General features: G+C 37.9%; 1 protein-coding gene across 22 annotated transcripts in view; it reads left to right on the forward strand.

Moving 5' to 3' along the window:
* Positions 1 to 19,618, forward strand: part of CFAP20DC (CFAP20 domain containing) — a 230,910-nt gene that overhangs the window by 146,759 nt on the left and 64,533 nt on the right. For 18 of the 22 annotated variants that reach the window (XR_008297101.1, XM_053219151.1, XM_027039105.2 and 15 more), the window contains one exon: positions 7,331 to 7,705. The exons of 3 other annotated variants lie outside the window; for them this stretch is intronic. Coding sequence is in view for 18 of the 19 variants with exons in the window: in XM_053219151.1 (XP_053075126.1) it covers positions 7,331 to 7,705 (375 nt within the window). In the remaining variant the exon portion in view is untranslated. Of the gene's footprint in view, positions 1 to 7,330; positions 7,706 to 8,355; positions 8,903 to 19,618 lie in introns of those variants that run through there. One more of the 22 variants, XM_053219158.1, reaches the window with a different exon arrangement.

The raw sequence follows: 19,618 nt of genomic DNA on the forward strand, positions 1-19,618 counted from the left end.
TGTATTTAAATGAGTTCTAGAATTTGTGATGATCCCTTCTTTATCAAATTGTTTGGGCTTTTTTGGTCATTTCTTTTTCTGTAGGATTACTTCTCCCATTTATTAATTGTGTAAGTCAATGGGAAATTGGATTACATATTTCAAATGTTTATTTACATATAGTCTTTGAAGAAAAGTCAGTTCGGTTAATTTAGGCATCCTTACTATATTAGTTGCATTATTTGAGAACGTTATATCCTTAGAGTAACATAATTATACTTAAGGAAAACAATGTTATGTTATAAATAACGGTGGAAAAATGAGTATAATTACATTACTTACTATGCTTTAGGTTTGTAACTTGTAGTTAAAAGACTTTATTTGATGGTAGACCATTGAGTATTTTTAAAGGGAAATTAGGTATATTCAGTAGTATGTAAACTAAGCAAAATCAAATCGTGTTATTATGATAGCTAGAGGGAAAGTACACATACAATAGTAAAGGCTAATTAAAATAAGCTTTCAGTGATATATTGATTTTGTAATTTAAGTGCCTATTCATTAATTCACATCTGAGATCTTCATTAGTGTGAGAGCCTCAAAATTATAAGTTTTCTTTTTTTGCATATGCTCTTGTCTTTGCTGTACTATATATTTTATTCCCTAGGCAGCCATGTATACTAATATTCCTGATACTCAATTAATTTTGAGTTTGTACTTCTTATTTGAAAAGCACACTATGGAAATATATAGCTATAAAATCAAGACTACCATGTAAAGTGAATTATCCTTGAAAGCTCCTTTCACACTATTGCAGCATCTGAAAGGAAAAAAAGCCTGTTACTGTTATCATCTCTACATTGTATTTTATGCCATTATTCCCAACGTGGCTTTGAGTATACGCCTGGTTTACAACTTGAGATAGTTAGCTTTATATTAATATTTTATTACTCCCCTAACTTAATTTTTCATTTGGAAATACCATCATTTTTCCCCCCAAACTCTGGCTGTGTATCACACACTAAAGTAGATACTTGCAAGGCCAGGTAATTTGTCCTGTATCACAATCCAAATTGAAACATTAAGCCAAAAAATTATCCATAGTTGGACATGAATTATGTAGACTGACTACTTAGAGAATTCAAATTAGCGGAAGCTTCCAGATCTTCTCCCCATCTAACTCCGTAGAGGGCTGCAGAGGACAAATTCACCAACAACGGCATAAAAGGACCCTTTTAGTCCTCCCTCTCAGCTTTCCCATTATTTTTGCTTTCAAGGTACTTTTTTGTTAACACTCAGCAGTTAAGCTGTTTCGTTGTATTTTTTTCCTGATAGTTTAGATTTTTGAGTTCGTCTACAAAACATTCACCCCTGTGCACTTAACTAATGAATTTGAATTACTTTCTCACACACACGTACATACACAAAATTGAAAGAATATTTACTCCATTTGAGGCTGCTTATATTTCTGTGTAGCCTTTAAAAACTTTTAAATGTCAATGTATGTGTTGGGAAAAAATGGAAGGCCTCTATTTTGAATATATGGCCTTGCATTTTTATTCCTGTATATTATGAATTACAACATAACATATTCTGTAAACCTACCAGGCAAATTTAATAGTTAATTTTCATGAGAAACTTTTTAAGGCTGTTCACATCTATATGTCTTTACTATTATCTTTAGAATTTTTTTTTAACATTTATTCACCTTTGAGAGACTGAGAGACAGAGAGACAGAGCACAAGCAGGGGGTGGTGGGGGCCAGAGAGAGAGAGGGAGACACAGAATCCAAAGCAGGCTCCAAGCTCTGAGCTGTCAGCACAGAGCCCGATGCAGGGCTCAAACTCATGAACGGAGAAATCATGACCTGAGCTGAAGTCAGACGCTTACCTGACTGAGCCACCCAGGAGCCCCTATATGTCTTTATTATTATCTTTTGAAGCTCTCTTCTCTGCAGAAGTCACAGGCCCCTTGGTTCTTGTGACTTGGTTCTTCATTTTTGTAGGCAAGTAAAAACATTATAAAACTTTTGTCTGCTTAGAATATCATTATGCCACTTAGCTAAAAGATAAACATCTTGCAGGTAAATATTTGATTGTGGATAGAGTTTCCACAAGAAATCTTTAAATTGTTATCAGCTAAAAGAGCATGAAGTCTTAACTTATAGAAAAATATGTTTCTGTCTTAAACAATTAAAGGAGTCTCATCATTTTCCCCAAATATTCACATGATGGTGTTTGCCCATCCTGTAGAGTCCTTCTAACTTCTGCTATGATTTGTCTGTGAAGCATCATTGGCTATAGGTAAACATATTTACAAAAATAATTTGCCCAACCCCTTTTAATATCAAGCATGTTGCAGATTAATTACCTGTTAGAAACACTTACATCTTCTTTTCATTTTACTTCCTTATAAACTAGTTAGTAAAATGCATTATAAGTTACCACTATCAGTTATCTTTGCCACCCAGAGAGAACTGTATTACTTTAATAGTTTCCTGTAAAATTCAAGAGGTGGAAGTAAAAATACTTCTTGGGGATGGTTGTTAGTGAAGACCTTTAAGATACATTTGAGTGGTCAATCTTATTATCATCAAAGAAGATAATAATCTTTTTTTAAGATTTTATTTATTTTTATTTGAGAGAGAGAGAGAGAGAGCACGAGTGGGGATGAGGGGCAGAGGAGAGAAAGAGCGAGGGGGAGGGGACAGAGAGAGAGAGAGAGAGAGAGAGAGAGAGAGAGGATCGCAGGCAGGCTCCACACTCAGCATGGAGCCTAATGAGGGTCTCAATTCCACAGCCTTGGGATCACAACCTAAGCCGAAACCCAAGAGTGGGACACTCAACCAATTGAGCCACCCAGGTGCCCCTTAAGATTTTTTAAAATCTTTATTTATTTATTTATTTTGAGAGAGAGAGAGAGAGAGAGAGGTAGCAGCAGAGATAGAGGAGAGAGAGAATCCCAAGGAGGCTCCATGCTGTCAGAGCAAAGCCTGACATGGGGCTCCATCCCACGAACTGTGGGAACTTGACCTGCACAGAAATCAAGAGTTGGACACTTAACTGACTGAGCCATCCAGGTGCCCCAAGATTTTAGTTTTAAGTAATCTCTGCATGCAACGTGTGCCTCGAACTCATGACCCTGAGACCAAGAGTCACATGCTCCTCCCACTCAGCCAGCCAGGTGCCCCAAGAAGAAATTATTTTCCTCACTCTGTTATGACTCATGTCTTTAACTGTATCTATATAAATAATTGTGCTCTTTAGGTGACAATGGAAATATATACCTATATCATCTCTATTGGCTGCTAGCGCTAATGTCCCAACTAAAAGATGCTGTCAGTTCATACATTTAGTCACTAAAACATTGGACAAAAGTAAAAACTCCTGCTGACTCCACCTCAATTACAAATTCAGAACTGCCATCAAAGGTGTGTTTGGAATATTGCAGACGTGTTTTTTTATAGAACTTTTAAAAATGTTATAGAAGACGTTTTTTCACTGTGGGCTGAATTAAAAAATCAATTGAAATATAAATAAATATGATCATCCACTTTCACAAAGGCTAAAACAGAGTTCCATCCTGACTCACTCAACATTAAAGTTTTGATACAAAGAGCCTGGGTCCCATCTGCTCCAAGTAGGTGGCCCTCAAGAGTCATTAAAATTATCTTTTTAAAATTACAGCTCAGCAAGAACAATCCATTCTGTGCGTCCAGAAATTATTGTCCAAATGCCCATCTGCATGTCCTTTTAAGAAACATAGTTCAGCAGAGGAAGTGCTGGGTCCTTGGGGAAATCATTCTCATCTTCAGCGTACATATGCTGTGCTACAGTTAATCAGGCAAACTCTATTGATGTTCCCAGCACTGGGGCGTGATTGAATATTTAACAAACAAATGCCTCTGAGCCCAGAAGACAAACGGTTCAAGAGATTTGGGACTTTTAAAAAAAATATATTAAGTTAAATCAAAGGCATTTTGTATTTGTTCTTCTGAGAAACAGATGAACAGATGATTGGAATGTGAAAATGGCATGACAATTTCTTTACCACTCTGACAAATTATATTCAATTGCTGTACAGGTTTTCAGTAGCTGAGTGATAAACCAAAGGGGAAAGAGTGGTTGTTTTTCAATCAGGTCGTAGTAAGCTAACTTCTAATGCATATAACAAATGCATATGTTATATAAGAAAAAATTAATCAAACAGCATGTCGAGCCCAAAGGTATTACATTTATGAAATCAATAAATATCATCTATATGTATATCATCTATTTTAGTAAATCAAAGTGTTGCTAAAGAAAGGAATAGGGTTTTGCCAGTGTACCACTCCTAGAAAATACATTACTACGTTTTATTCTCTATTTATTTCCTCCCTAAAAGAGAAGCCGACCCAATTTAAATCAAAGTATTATTCTCCTATATCTCTTCCCTTTCTCGTTTATACTAATTCCCCTTTCAGAATCTGGGGCAAACCAGAATTGGTTCTGGGGCAGCCAAAGTAAGCAAGCCTTTTTCACTCTACCCAGATTCTCCAGTTATTTATCTATTCCATATATTTAAAATAGCATAGAAACAATACCGTGGAAATACAGTACAACCAGGAGAATGCTCACCAGGGAATACAGCTAAATCTGTCCTCCTCGGCCCATCTCCCAACCAGGGCATATCTTAGGAAAAATGTGAGATGAATGTCCATACACAGCTCATCAGTATTTCTGTGTATGTAATCACCGCTCATGCCAAGCAAAAAGAAATAATTTTACACCTGAGTAAACTACTGAGGGGGAAGAAAAGGCTGTACTCTGACCCACCCACAGGTGCAAAAAATAGACTTCTTATAATAATTTTATTTTTAAAGTGTTTTTAAAATGATGTAGCAAACATCTAACTTTTGATGCATCCCTCTAAATTCTCATAATAGTACATCTGAAACTTTTGGAATGATATTTACTGCCTTCTACCTTATGAAATTATTACTTTTGTAGGTATCTATCTCTCTGCTTTATGCTTTTTTTGCCTTTAAGACTTTGTGCCTCCCGAGGTCAGTGCCCATGTTCTTACCTGTATATCTTATATGGTGCCTAGAAAATGCCTCCCTCATAGAAGGAGCTTAATAAATATTTTATTGCAAAAGCTCCTAACTTCTGCCCATGTCATATACAAAATGGAATCCCAGAGTGATCCAAAGATTGTGGCCCAAAGATGCATAATTATACCTTCTGTGCTTAACCAACCTATTTTTAAGGCCAATCTGTTTTAAATAGATGGTACATGTTTTTATTATTGAAATATGATGGAAATGAATTAGTAGAGGGTCTTTTGTTCAAAGAAATCCCACTGCCAATTGTATATAACAATTATAGAAAATTAAACAAGAGTTGTTTTTTTATTTTTTTTAACATTTATTCATTTTTAAGAGACAGAGTGTGAGTGGGGGAGGGGCAGAAAGAGGGAGACACAGAATCCAAAGCAGGCTCCAGGCTCTAAGCTATCAGCACAGAGCCCAACAAGGGGCTCAAACCCACCAACTGTGAGATCATGACCTGAGCCAAAGTCAGACGCTCAACCGACTGAGCCACTCAGGTGTCCCTGTTGTTTTTTTTTTTTTAAGTTAGAGAAGAGTTAGCACTATCTAGCAGTGAGACTGAATTAAAATCTGTTCCAGGGTCACCTGGGTGGCTCAGATGGTTGAGTGTGAGACTCTTGATTTCGGCTCAGGTCATGATCCCAGGGTTGGGATCCACACTTCTCTCTCTCTCTCCCTCTGCCCCTCCCCTGCTTAAGCTCTCTCTCTATACATATAAAAATTAAAAACAAACAAAAAAAAGGTTAAAAAATACCAAATTTGGGGAATAACTAGATGTTTGGTTCTTTGTGGTTACAAATGGAAGAGTAGGGAATAGCTTACTGAAACTGAATGTAAGATACACATTCTAAGACATCAGATAATGTCTTTAAAATGTACTCTGCTTTTATTGATTTTTTTTCTGTCCTCAGTTTATCATTTTAATATCCTTTTATTACATATTTACATGTTTAATATCTATTTATTGCATATTCACATATTTAAAGTTTACTTTTATTTATTTTGAGAGATAGTGAGTGGGGAAGGGGCAGAGAGAGAGGGAGACAGAATCCCAAGCAGGCTGCACAGCTCAGAGCCCGATGTGGTGAACCCACAAACCATGAGATCATGACCTGAGCCAAAATGAAGAGTCAGAGGCTTAACCAACTGAGCCACCCAGGTGCCCCTACGTATTTAAATACTTAAATAAATAAGACAAATTGGAAAAATCTACCATGGCACGTATAAGCAATGATTGCACTAGTTTGTTTTTTAAAAAAATTATTTTAAGTTTATTCACTTTTGAGAGAGAGAGACAGAGCGTGAACAGGGACAGGGGGTGGGGGGGGAGTAGACACAGAATACAAAGCAGGCTCCAGGCTCTGAGCTGTCAGCACAGAGCCTGACTCGAGGCTCGAACCCATGAACAGTGAGATCATGACCTGAGCGTAAGTCGGACACTTAACCGACTGAGCCATCCAGGTGCCCCTGCACTAGTTTGTTTTTAAATTTCTTATTTTATAGCAGAAAAATCTACCAAATGAAATAGCCCTGAATTTCTCATTTCCATTATTTATTTTCACAGCCATTGATTTTATGTTTGCAGTTCCTCCTTTCTCAGATTTAAAATTTTTAATTTTTGCTTTCCCAGGGATAACCCCAGAACTACATACTTGTAAATTTCATGTTGCTTTCCTTTTTAGCTTTCCAAATAATTGTATTTAATGATGCTCATGTCTTATGGAAAAAAATAACTATAATTGAAATTTTCATGTAAGAAAAATATTTCACAAAACATGTTTATTACCTGTTGCTCTTGAAGAATAAAACTTCTCTACAATAGTGTAAGAAAAAGGTACTTTGATAGACCAATTTGTTTTTAGAGTAACATTTCCCTGCCTAAATAAGCTAAATTAAGTTCTAGCTCTTTCTCTTCCCATGGACTTAGCTTATTAGGAAGTCAAAGTATATAATTCTAAAGTAACTTCCTATGGATCCTCTTCTTTCACATGCTTTCTTGAAATGACTATAATTTTGGTGACTACTTCCTATATGCCTTATCAAGACCAGATACCATCTAGCAGAGTATCTTAGCAAATGATTTATACCTATTTGCATTGCATTGCTGTTTTTAGTTACTTATATTTTTAATGCAGAATAAAATAGGATAGCTATACTTTTGCCTTTGTTCAGAGAATAAGTGAACTTATTAAAAACTGTTCTCACTAACTTCTTCACCATAAATTTTGGCTCAAAATAGTTTCACTTTGTTCCCCTACGTAGGGTAACTACAGTATCCAGGGTTCCTTGGGCCCAACAACTAGCCCTTCAGGGTTAACTCAGTTAACAGGAGAGAGCACGCGGGGGACGGCTACAAGGTGGACAGATACAGGACCTCTAAAAAGTGTCTACGCAGAAGCAAGAGCAGCAGAAAGCCAGAATTCCTTGGCGAAGCAGATAGATAGAAAAGACTTTCAAACGAGTTTGGTGCCTACACCATGCCATTCTCCCCCCAGAAGAAGTGAATCCTCTCAGAAAACTCCAGATGCTGTTATCAAAGCAAAGGACCTACCAGCCCATCAAGTACCAACTTCAATAAACAAAACGTCCCTAAAGGAAATCTCGGGAGAAAAGCTGAGACCGATTCCTGAAGTAGCTGTAAGTGGTTTCGCTCTGGTCTGCAGAGGCCGCAGCACATCCTGCTGTGTTTCTGTTCTGTTCCATTTTGCACACATTTTCAGCAGTACCTATTTTTCATCATTTGGGTGATCAGTAATGTATTTGCCTTCGTATTGGGATGTGTTGTAGCTCAGTAGCAGCAGCTGTTAAAAGAGTATATTGCACATCCCAGTGATAATAGAATGCCTCTTGTTTTTAATGAGAAAGATAATTATCATCATAGTTATTTTTTATTTCCCAGTTACTTCTCATAATTTTAGTTATCACTGCCTGCAAATTACAAACGAAGATCTTATTTTTTGAGCCAAAGGCTTGCCAGTAAAATTGGCAGATTTTCGATAACAATCTACATTAGGAGCCATAAAAACATCATTATTCTATTCACTTTCTGGTCTCTTTGCAGCAGTTCCCCCAAATAATAAATGGCATGAGTGAAGGTTAACCATAGAGTAGTGTCATTGAAGAAATCCCTAGGCTAGTTTGGTGGCTATATTCATGTCCATCAGATTGATTTTCTTCCTTCCTATGTTAGTACTTTTCTTCCTTCAACCCCCCCAGAGCTGCACTTAGAAACCAGAGAACAAATGAAGCTCTGCAGAACAAATGAACTTATATTCCATCTTTTTAAGGTTATTTCTTTATTTTGAGAGAGCTAGAGCACACGAGCAGGGGAGAGGCAGAGAAAATCCCAAGCAGGCTCTGCACAGCCAGGCAGAACCCGATGTGCGGCTTGAACCCTTGGACCGTGAGATCATGACCTGAGCTGAAGTCAAGAGCCAGATGCTTAACCCACCGAGCCACCCAAGCACCCCAGTATTTCAATTTTTTTAAACATTAAAGGTTTACTCTATTTGTCATATCCTAAGTATTCTGTATGTGTTATACTGTAAAGCTTTGGCTCAATTATGTTCTAAGCAATTTAGGGTGGACTATTCGCTCACACAAGGAACACACACGTACATCATCATTAACAAAATAGAAAAAGCTAATATTTCTTAGCATTGACCATGCCAGCCCCTTTTTCGTGAAGTATTTAATCCTCACAATGACTGGAGAGGTGGAGACCTTCATCCTCATTTTCCAGATGAAGAAACCGAAGTTCAGAATGGTTATGCACTGTGTTCAAGGACAGCAGCTAGTTAGTTGAGGAGTTAGAACTTGAAGCTGAGTCCAGAAATGCTGCCTGTGTCCACCACTCTGGGCCACATAAATACATGCTGACTCTTCTCTAAATGGTGGCCACTCCTCAAGAAAGATCCAGATAAAACCGGAATGTGCATTCCTCTTATTTCCCACATTTGTATGCATGTGTGTACGCATGCACACAAGAAAGTAGTAAATCACCTAACATAATGAAAATGGATTTGTTTTATGGTGGTTTAGGATAAAAGTTGTCAGGATTATTTTTGCATGTTTCTCATTTTTTTTTTGAAAATAGTTCCAAAACAAATGTTCTACCTAACTGTAATTTTTTTTCTTTGGTGTGCTAACAAGTGGAATACAGCTAATAAACTAACCTGACAGATTTATTCTACAATGGTGCTCCACTTGGCTGGGCTGCCAAAAACCAGAGCCAAAGCAAGTCTTGAAGAAGTCTTCCAGTCCATTTTCCCCTAATCTTTTTGCCACCACGCTTCTACTAGGTAAAATCTGTCATCGTAATATAGCCAAAAGATTGTTTATTTTTTATCTTTCCATCTTTCTATGGAAATAAAACCAGAGCACAAAAAGCACCTTGGGAGCTGGAGGCACAAATGGACTTTAAGTAGCTGGCCACTCAGCCAAGTCCACTGCCTGAAAAATAGCGCTCTAAGATAATACCAGGGAATAATGGAAGGTTGGAGAGAAAGGCACTTTCCTTACCCATCCTGTTAATTTAAGAGGCTTTTAGGAAAAGCCAGTATGCAGACACCATTTGGGTTGTCTCAAGAGACCCTTCTCACAGCTGCTCACTGCCAATTACAAAGCACAAACCTGACACATGTCCCTTCTGCATGGGAGCCCTCTGTGCAGCGTTCCATTTTTTATTATTCCATTTTACAGCTAAGGAGACTGACAGAGTACTCCCTTCATGAGGATCAAAGAGGGAAGGAGCTTCATCTTTTGTTGAGGGGATCAAGGCACAAAGGCACTGCTTACCATTTGTGCAGAGAGGTTTGACCTCCGTGTCAAAATTCAGGTTAATAAAATGTGATCTCTACAACCCACATGATCACTGCAATCTGCGGCTCGCAATTGTGAATGTGGTAACCTCAATTTAATAGGGTGTAAAATTATTGAAGGCATAGGCACCTTGCCCCATTTCAGGGGGAATTTACGATGGGAATGGAGTGTTCTTCCAGTGTTCTTCCTTTAAAAAGGAAATTCATGGTCATAGTGAAAGGGTGCTAATACCCAACGTTCTCTCCACTTAATAGCTGCAGCTAAGAATCTGTGAAAACAAGTTTCCTCAAGAGTGCTGTGTGTTGCTAACTCTGCGAAAGGATTTTTTCTCCAGGTCCCAGAAAACCATGGTGGTGACTTTTGTTTTAATAATTCACTAATATTTACCTCACACAATACAAAATTCAGCCTTTTTTAGTGCATTCACAGAGTTACGCAACCATGACCACTAATCCTAGATCACTATTATCATCCCAAAAGAAACTCTGTGCCCATTAATAGTCATTCCCCATTGCCTGCTTCCCCCAAACTCCCAGAAACCATTAATTTATTTCCTGTCTCTATGGATTTGCCTGTTCTGGACATTTCCTATAAAGGAAATCAGACACAGTGTGCCCTTTTGTGTCTGGCTTCTTTGATTTAGCATGATGTTCTCAAGTTCTTTCTATGTTGTACCTTTCCATTTCTTTTTATGTCTGAATAATAATCCATTATGTGAGTGTACCATATTTGCTTATTCATCTATCAGTTGATAGTTGGTTGTTTCCACTCTTTGGCTATAATGAAAGATGCTGCTATGAACATTCATATGCACATTTTTGTGTGGACATATGTTTTCAGTCCTCCTGGGTGTATACCCAGGAGTGGAATTGCCAGGTCATATGGAACTTTACATTTAACTTTTGAGAAACTGCCAAACTGTTTCCCTAAGCAGCTGCACCATATTACATTCCCACCAGCAAAGCAAGGTTGGGGGATTTCTCCACATCTCAGTCAACACTCGTTATTGTCTGCCTTTTTCATTTCAGCCATCCTAGTGTGTAAAGTAGCATCTCCTTGTGGTTTGGGTTTGCTTTTCCCTAATGACTAAAGCTGTTGAGCATCTTTTTGTACACTTATCAGCCCATTTGTATATCTCCTTTGGAAAAACACCTATTCAGACCTTTGGCCTATTTTTTCATGGATTATTTGTCTTTTTAGTATCTAGGTCTTAGAGTTTGGATACAGTTTCTTAGATACATGATACGCAAGTATACTCTCCCATTCTGTAACTTGTCTTTTCATTTCTTTGGCTATCTTTTGAAGCAATAGAATTTTTTCATTTTGGTGAAGTCTAGCTTATTTATTTCTTCTGTTGCTTATGCTTTTGTGTAATATCTAAGAATGGTTGCCTGATCCGAGATCACAGAGTTTATTCCTATCTTTTCTTCTAAGAATTTTATAGTTTAACTCTTTTTAAAATTTTTTTTTCTTTTATGTTTTATTTATTTTTGAGAGACAGAGAGAGACAGAGCATGAGCAGAGGAGGGGCAGAGAGTAAGAAACACACAGAATCCAAAGCAGGCTCCAGGCTCTGAGCTGTCAGTACAGAGGCCAGAGCGGGGCTCGAACTCCCGAACTGCAAGATCATGACCTGAGCTAAAGTCGACACTTAACAGACTGAGCCACTCAGGCGCCCCAGAATTTTATAGTTTAACTCTTAAATTTTGTGCTATGATCCAGTTCTGGCTGATTTCTGTCTATAGTGGGAATAGAGGTACAACTACATTTTTTTGCCTGTGGATATTCACTTGTGCCAGCACTGTCAGTTGAAAGACTGTCTTTTCCCATTGAATTGTCTGTCACCCTTTTTGAAAATCAGTTGACCATGCATGTAAAAGTTTATTTCCGACTTCTCAGTTCTATTCTGTTTATCTATATGTCTATCTCTATGCAGTACCACACTGTCTTGATTCCTAGTTTTATAGTAGGCTTTGAAATCAGGAAGTGTGACCCCTTCAACTTTGTGCTTCCTTTTCTGGATTCTTTTTGCATTTCCATAGGAATTTGAGGATCAACCTGTCAATTTCTGAAAAAAAAAAAAGGCAACTAGGATTGCATTGAATCTTTAAATCGATTTGGGGAATATCTTAACATCTTAACAATATTAAGCCTTCCAATCCATGGATATCTTTCTGTTTGTTTCTTTAATTTCTTTCAGCAATGTTTTATAATTTTCAGCACACAGGTCCTGCACTTCTGTTGTTAAATTTATTCCTAAGTAAATTTTTTGATGCTGTTGTGAATAGAATTATTCCCTTAATTTTATTTTTTATTTGTTCATTGCTAGTGTTCATAGAAATGCAGTTTATTTTTATATTGATTTTTTTATATCTTGCAACCTTGCTGAATGTTAATTAGTTCTAATAGTGTTTTTGTGAATTCCTTAGGATTTTCTATATACAAGATCATGTCATTGCAAATAGAAATAGTTCTACTGCCTTTCCAATCTGGATGTCTTTTATTTCTTTCTTTCCTAATTGCCCCCACAAATGGATTTCATTTGAATGAAAAGCTTTCCTTCAAGATATTTAAGATTTAATACTTCAACTAGTATTTCCTAGTAGTGAATTCTAACAGAGATATGATAAGCTCAGTCAGACCTAGGAGGATTCTTACTGGTATGACTCAGAGGAAATGTATTTGATGCAAGAGAAAGTTTGGCAATTATCCTGGGGCTAGAAGTCCATCTAATCTTATATGAATGCAGGTATGAAATTCCCTTTGGTGGCTAGCATTGTAGTCCATAAATTTAGAGCGCTGACATGGATGGTGGTTTCTACCACCTAGGCTGGGTTTCTAACATAAAGGACTTCTAGGTGATGAATTATAGCTGTTCTGGTTCTACTTCTGGATAAGTGACAGCATCATCTCTTTTGTTGAGCACCTGTCAGGGCAGATGTTCCCCCAGGTGCCAGAGATACACCAACCAAAACAGACAGGGGGCTTGTATCTGTTGGGAAACACAGACAATGAAGACATGAAGGCAAATACTCAAAGTCATCATACGCTGTGACAAAGGTGCAGGAAGACCAAAACAAGGTGATGTAATAGAGAACAGGGTTGGCCAGAATGGTGGATACTTTAGATACTACCTGACAAAGTAGGTGACAGTTGAGCTGAGATTAAAGTTTAAGATGAAGCTAGCCATGCAGAGAACCTAGGAATAATGTTTCAGGTATCAGGAACAGTGGGTGCAAAGCTCCCGAAATGGACATCTATGAGAAATAGTGGAGGTCAGAAAGCTGGGACATAAGGTCAAGGGGAAAGTAGTAGAGGATGAGGGCAGAGAGGTACATAGGACTCAAATGATGTAAGGTCAGGAAGGCTATGGTGAGGAAGGTGGCCTTTATTCCAAATGCAATGGCAAGTCTTTGTAGGGTTTGAAGCAAGGCAATGACATGTACATTCAAAAACTTCCAGTTCACAGTGTCAAGATGGATGCAACAAGGCAGGAATAGAAGCAGGGAAAACAGTTGAGGCATTATTCTGATAGATCTGAGTGGAGATGAAGAAAATGGAAGATTCCTGGCATAATGGGGGGGCCAAAAGGAGGAGGAAACAGGCAGAATCAAGGATGATTCTCAGGTTTGTGTCCTGAATGATCAGGAGGATGGTCATGTAATTTACTGGGCTCTGGAAGACTGCGAGGAGACCTGAGCCATCCACTTAGCCATCAAGGTACTGCAATCAAGAATTCTAAGTGGACACCCCATCGAAAATCTGATCTCCCAAAGTGCCAACGAGAGGTGACTCTATGACAAGGGAAAATTAAAGGTTCTTACAAACGGAGATACATCCCCTGATACGACAGAGGACTAGTAATTCTTAAGGAACGCTTACTGAAATTGATTTGCTAACTACTTGGTAAACTTCTTCCTTGCAATGTTTTATTCATATTTAAATAGAGTTCCCTATTATTAAGTTCAAATATTTTTAATTAAGAAACAAGTACAGCCCTCTGGGTAATATCACAACCATGCAGATAGCTGGTAATTAAACTTTTCCACATGTATAACTGCATTCAAACAGTTTTGAATGAATCATTTTAAACCTGTAAATGTCATTATGTGCATCTTTAAACAAACAAACAAAAAAGACGTATATAACAGGCTTTGTGTTTCCAGAAAAAGTTTGAGCTTATTGAAGAATGGTTATTGTCACAAGACAAAATATGCTACCAATTAAAAATTCAGGTATTCTTGGGGCGCCTGGGTGGCTTGGTCGGTTAAGCGTCCGACTTCGGCTCAGGTCATGATCTCACGGTCCGTGAGTTCGAGTCCCGCGTCAGGCTCTGTGCTGACAGCTCAGAGCCTGGAGCCTGTTTCAGATTCTCTGTCTCCCTCTCTCTCTGCCCCTCCCCCATTCATGCTCTGTCTCTCTCTGTCTCAAAAATAAATAAACGTTAAAAAATTTAAAAAAAAAATTCAGGTATTCTGTTTAGAAAAAAAAAAACACGGCTTTTTATAAGGAAAAAAGTAAAATGAATCTCATATAATTTTTTAGTTTAATTTTCACATTTTCATTTTTAAAAAATCAAAACTGAATTGTGGAAGGACACTTTTAAAAGCCATGGTATAATTTTTTTGAATTGCCAAGCCATTTCCTTTGGATAATGAAAAGGGATTACTTTCACTGCCTCCCTGATGAACTTGAGCCCATATTTTTTTTTAAATGGTAGAAGTTTACTGTCCTTTGCAATTTGTACTCTATAAACTTAGAGGAAAATGATTTTGTAAATTTTTAGAGCTTTCAAGCCACTGTTCCATTACAAGAAGTTCTGCATTTTCTAGGGTATATAATAATACTCTTTGTTCAAAGGGAAGCCATCTGTCTCTTTGAACTTGCCACTCAAGTATGCCATTTGCAGCTGTCTTTCCAGCAATACCCCATTGTTTAAAGAATTCATAAATGTCTTTCTGACCTCTGACTTTCTTCAGTTACAACAATATTCCATTGTTGCAAAACACCTGTTTTGGGGTCAGGTTGCTCTGTGTGTTGTAATTACGTCCATCATCCTGGCCCAACTATGCAGGTTCACCCGGTGACTCTCCCTCCTTCCAAGGCTTCCACTACAGGTGCCCACTGGCCTCATGCTTTCCTGGGCCACCTGATAGACAGCCTTCATCTTTGCCACCCTCAGGGCCTTCCCCAAAGAGAATTCTATGCATGTCAATCTACATTTTCATTCTTCTGAGAGTCAAGAGCAGTAGACACTATGCCTCAGAGCACCTAGCTCAAATCAGACAGACCAGGATTTTAATTCTGGCTTTGCTTCTTTTAACTTATGTGGCCTTGGACACATTTCTTAACCTCCTTGAACCTCAGTTATCTCATCTATCTACTTGGAGAAAATAATACTTATTCCATAGGGTCATCATGAGTATTAAATGAGATAGTACATGTAGAACACTTAGTCCAAAATCCAAAAATATGCTTTCTTGTACCTATTTCTGAGTAGTTAGAAATGTAAACCAGTGTGCCTGGCATTCTAAAACAAACTTTTTCAAATTCAGTAGATTCCAAAAACTAATTATTGGTACTATTCAATAAGTGATAGCTATATGTGCTTCTTGTCCTCTGTTAATAGTTGAATCAAGTGCTAACATAAGAATGAATAAATGGGTCACTTCTGCCAGGTAACATGTTGGTGTTTTCTCAATGTTCACCAAAGAGAGAAAAATATTTAGACACAGAACCTGATGTCTCTCCGGTCATTCCCCAGAGAGTACCCTCTGTGCGCAAGCCTTGTTCCCAGAGCTGAATTATAGATGTGCAGCTTCGTGGTTGATGGAGTGAATTTAACTTGGACAGGACTAACAGCAGTTTTATAAACCATAGTGTTAGCCATGGTGAGAACACTTCATTCATTACATTGGACACTCCTACCAATTAATAGCCTTTGGAGAAGAGTGTGTTTTCCTGTTTTGTCCAAACTATACTCTCTCTCCTTGCCTCTGAAAAAAGAGTCATTATCTCAGTTTATCTGTCAATGCACTGCAGGGGGTATCAATGAAGCTACAGAATGTGATGCTTAAATAACATTGGTGCTACTAGTAAAAGGATTTGCATTAAGCATCAAGGTTTCCCAGGTGGAACTTGCTCCTAGCCCTCTGTCTTAATTTTTGAGTATCTTTTTCAGTCCAAATACTTGTGATGCTACAGAGTAGTTTGTTCTTTTGAGTAAACAAACTCTTTGCATCTCATGTCCAATTTAATTGTGGACAAAACGGTCTAGAGTAGAAGTGTGTTTAAATAGTTAAAAATGGAAACGTGCACCAAAATTTGGGTGATGATATGAGATTGCAAAAGGAAGTAGGACATTTTAATATCTCCAGTTCTGAACAGCTAGGTATGCAAACAATGTGCCAGTTACTTTGGTGAAGAGGAGCAGTTTCAGATTCTCAGGAATTTCAAAAATGGTAGATAGAAAGACTGGGCAAAAATTAAGAGACTATCAGAAGTATGAATCGATGAAAACACATTAGTTGTTTAGCCAACACACTGTAACTTTTTACTCTCTGTTCTCTAATATTCTAATGCTAAGGTTAGCATCCTACTAGTCAAATGTTTATTGAAGAAATCTATCTTCTTTGATGGCTTAGTTTTCCTAATTTTAAAGGAGCAAGTCATTGCTTGCCATTTCCCGGTTTTATGGAAGAAGCCTCAGGCTGACAGTATTTCCTAGACACATTGAGATCAAGGTCTTTGATTCAAGAACCTTGTTTGCGACTTTAAGGTTTTGGGGTACGTATTTGCTGTGTGCCAAGCCGTCTACAAGGTGCCCCACACTTCCTGTCCAGTCTTCATCTCCCACCCTCACAAGAGGGCTTACTTATTCCTATTTGAGAGAACAGGAAGCAGAGAGGTTTTAGCTAGTTCACATCTAATAGGTGACAAAGCAGAGTATCAAACCCTAGAACTTTGGCCAGAAAAGCTGGCTCACCTTCCACTACACTGCACCACCACCCCTAGAAAAAGGCCACTAGGAAAATTCTGTGGTCACGTGGCAACTTAACTTCCATTGGGACTTTAAGCTTTACAGTATTTTAATATGCACAAGCATGCACAGATGTTGGGTGTATCTGTCATTACTACAGTATAGCCAAACTGTTTGACATCTGAACTTAAAGTTATCATCTTCCCATGCTAGAAACATCGGTTGGCTTTGCTATTTTCGTTTCTATAAGCAGGCTCAGTAATTGTTTTCCTCCTGGTTCTTTAATATTTTAAACTACCGTGTATTGAATGACTACTGTGCTTAGCCCATGTACAAGGCTACAGTTGCCTTACAGATGGCATATCCTTGAATATAATATAAAACGTGTTCCATTTAGCTTTACTAACTGCCTTCTAGTCTATAGTTGATTGTTAAACTCAAGAAGTACCTTGAACTCAGTAGATAGGTGCTAGAAAATTAGAAATTGTTTATCAACTTCCTTTAAGGTTATTAGAGTTCAGCTATGATTGTCCGAGAATTCTTTCTGAAAATCAGCAAGCTGACTTCCAAGGCAAAATGGATAGAAGTATATTGTATGGAAGTCGTGGATTAAAAGGGTATTCTATACAAATTTAGCCCATCGATATAAGCATAATTTTAAAAAAATACTTTGGTGCAGGGTGACTGGGCGGCTCAGTCAGGTGAGCGACCAACTCTTAGTTGCTACTCAGGTCGTGATCTCACGGTTCATGAGTTCGAGCCCCACATTGGGCTCCACTCTGATAGTGCAGAGCCTGCTTGGGATTCTCTCTCTCTCCCTCTCTTTCTCTGCCTCTTCCCTGCTCTCTCAAAATAAATTAATAAACTTAAAAAAACAATTAAAAAAATACTTTCATGCCCTCTACCCACCCTACTCCCGCCCCGCCAAAGAGAGCTATATATATGACATACAAAGCAACCTCTTTGCAAGGACTTTTGCCACTATTGCATTTAAATTACCTGAGAATTCTCTACCTGAGACATTTCTAAGGGGTTAGTATGCATAGATGATGAAATACAAATTGAGTCAGGGGTTTTGAAGTGTCTCCAGGTTACAAGCCAAAATGTTTGTGACAGACATTGCAGAGGTGGCATTAGGTCTGGTTAAGCCTAGGTCAACATGAATGCCATTGACAAAACACAGTCTAGATTCTGACCAGTTGTTTCTTTTAAATAACCCGCCTTCTGATGTCTGCTGTGTTCAGTTGGTAGGTCATCCCTTCGATTTAGCAAAGTTTTTCAAGTTACACCGTGGCCTGCTCTTTACATTTTGATTTACCCCTTTGCATGGTGAAGACATATGCCAAAAGCTACCATATATTGTGAAAGAGCTATTTGCTCATGTATGTGTCACTTGCAGCTCATCTCTGAGGCTTCTGTCTTCCCTTCATTCTTATCTTTAGTGGGTCTGCATCCCCAGTGAATCAGGGCAAACTCTTGTGTGGGATACATGCTCAGGACTTTGAAACCAGTCTTCAGGGGGTGCTAGTTGGTGAAGAGATGCCTGAACACTAATTTACCACCAGCTATTATTTAAAACATCAATGTAGACATTAAACACTGTCTGCCAATAGCAATAGAGAGGAGATTAATCTTCATAATAAAATGCTAATTAAACTTTAAAATTAGCTTTGGAAAATAGATTTCTACTACTTTTCTTGCTATTTTGTTGGGTTCCAAAACTTTCTAGTGATAACTTCAAAACTCTTAATAATACACATTTGAACCTACCAGTGATACTGACTCTTCAGCATTTACAAAATGCCTTTTTTTTTCTTTTTTTCTTTTTTTTTTTTTTTTTTTTTTTTTTTTGCCCCAGCTAAGACAGTGCAGAATAAAGTGCGAGTGATTAACAACTAATTACTTCCTAGGAAATCTTTTTTGAATCTTGGACTTCTTTGCCAGCTTTGGTCATGGAGAAGTACATATATCCTAAGTGCCTGCTTTGATGAATTTCCACCAACTGAACAAAATCCACGTGACCACCATCCAGATCAAGAAACAGCACAATGCCAACACACCAGGAGCCCCTCCCTCCTTGTCACTATCCCTTTCTGCCACTATCCCTTCAGATTTTCCTCCAAACCCCCGTACTGGTTTTACCAGTCTCTATCCTCTTGTGCCTGGTTTCTTAGCATTTCTTTTGTGAGATTCAGTGTATCACTTATTTCATTGTTATATAGTGTCCTACTGTGCCACTATCATACCACTTATTTATCCATTCTTTTGATGAGAGCTACTGAGAATATGCCTTTTTTCTTTCTTTTTTCTAAATTCATTATTGACATATGGTTGACATACAATGCATTAGTTACAGGTGTATGATAGAGATTTGACAGTTCTATACATTATTCAATGTTCACCATGGCAAACGTAGTCACCATAAAACGTTATTATAATATTATTGACCATATTCCCTAGGTTGTACCTTTCATCTCCATGACTTACTTATTTTATGACTGGAAGTCAATACCTCTTAACCCCCATCACCTATTTCACCCATCCCCCACTCACCTCCCCTCTGGTAACCATCAGTTTCTTCTCCCTATTTGCTCGTTTGTTCGTTTGTTTTCTCTTTTAGATTCCACATGAGCGAAATCAAATGGTATTTGTCTTTCTCTGTCTGACTTATTTCACTTAGCATAATGCTCTCTAGGTCCATCCATGTTGTTGCAAGATTTCATTCTTTTTTATGGCTAATATTCCTGTGT

The sequence above is a fragment of the Acinonyx jubatus genome, chromosome A2, assembly GCF_027475565.1.
Source record: "Acinonyx jubatus isolate Ajub_Pintada_27869175 chromosome A2, VMU_Ajub_asm_v1.0, whole genome shotgun sequence".
Classification (NCBI taxonomy): domain Eukaryota; kingdom Metazoa; phylum Chordata; class Mammalia; order Carnivora; family Felidae; genus Acinonyx; species Acinonyx jubatus.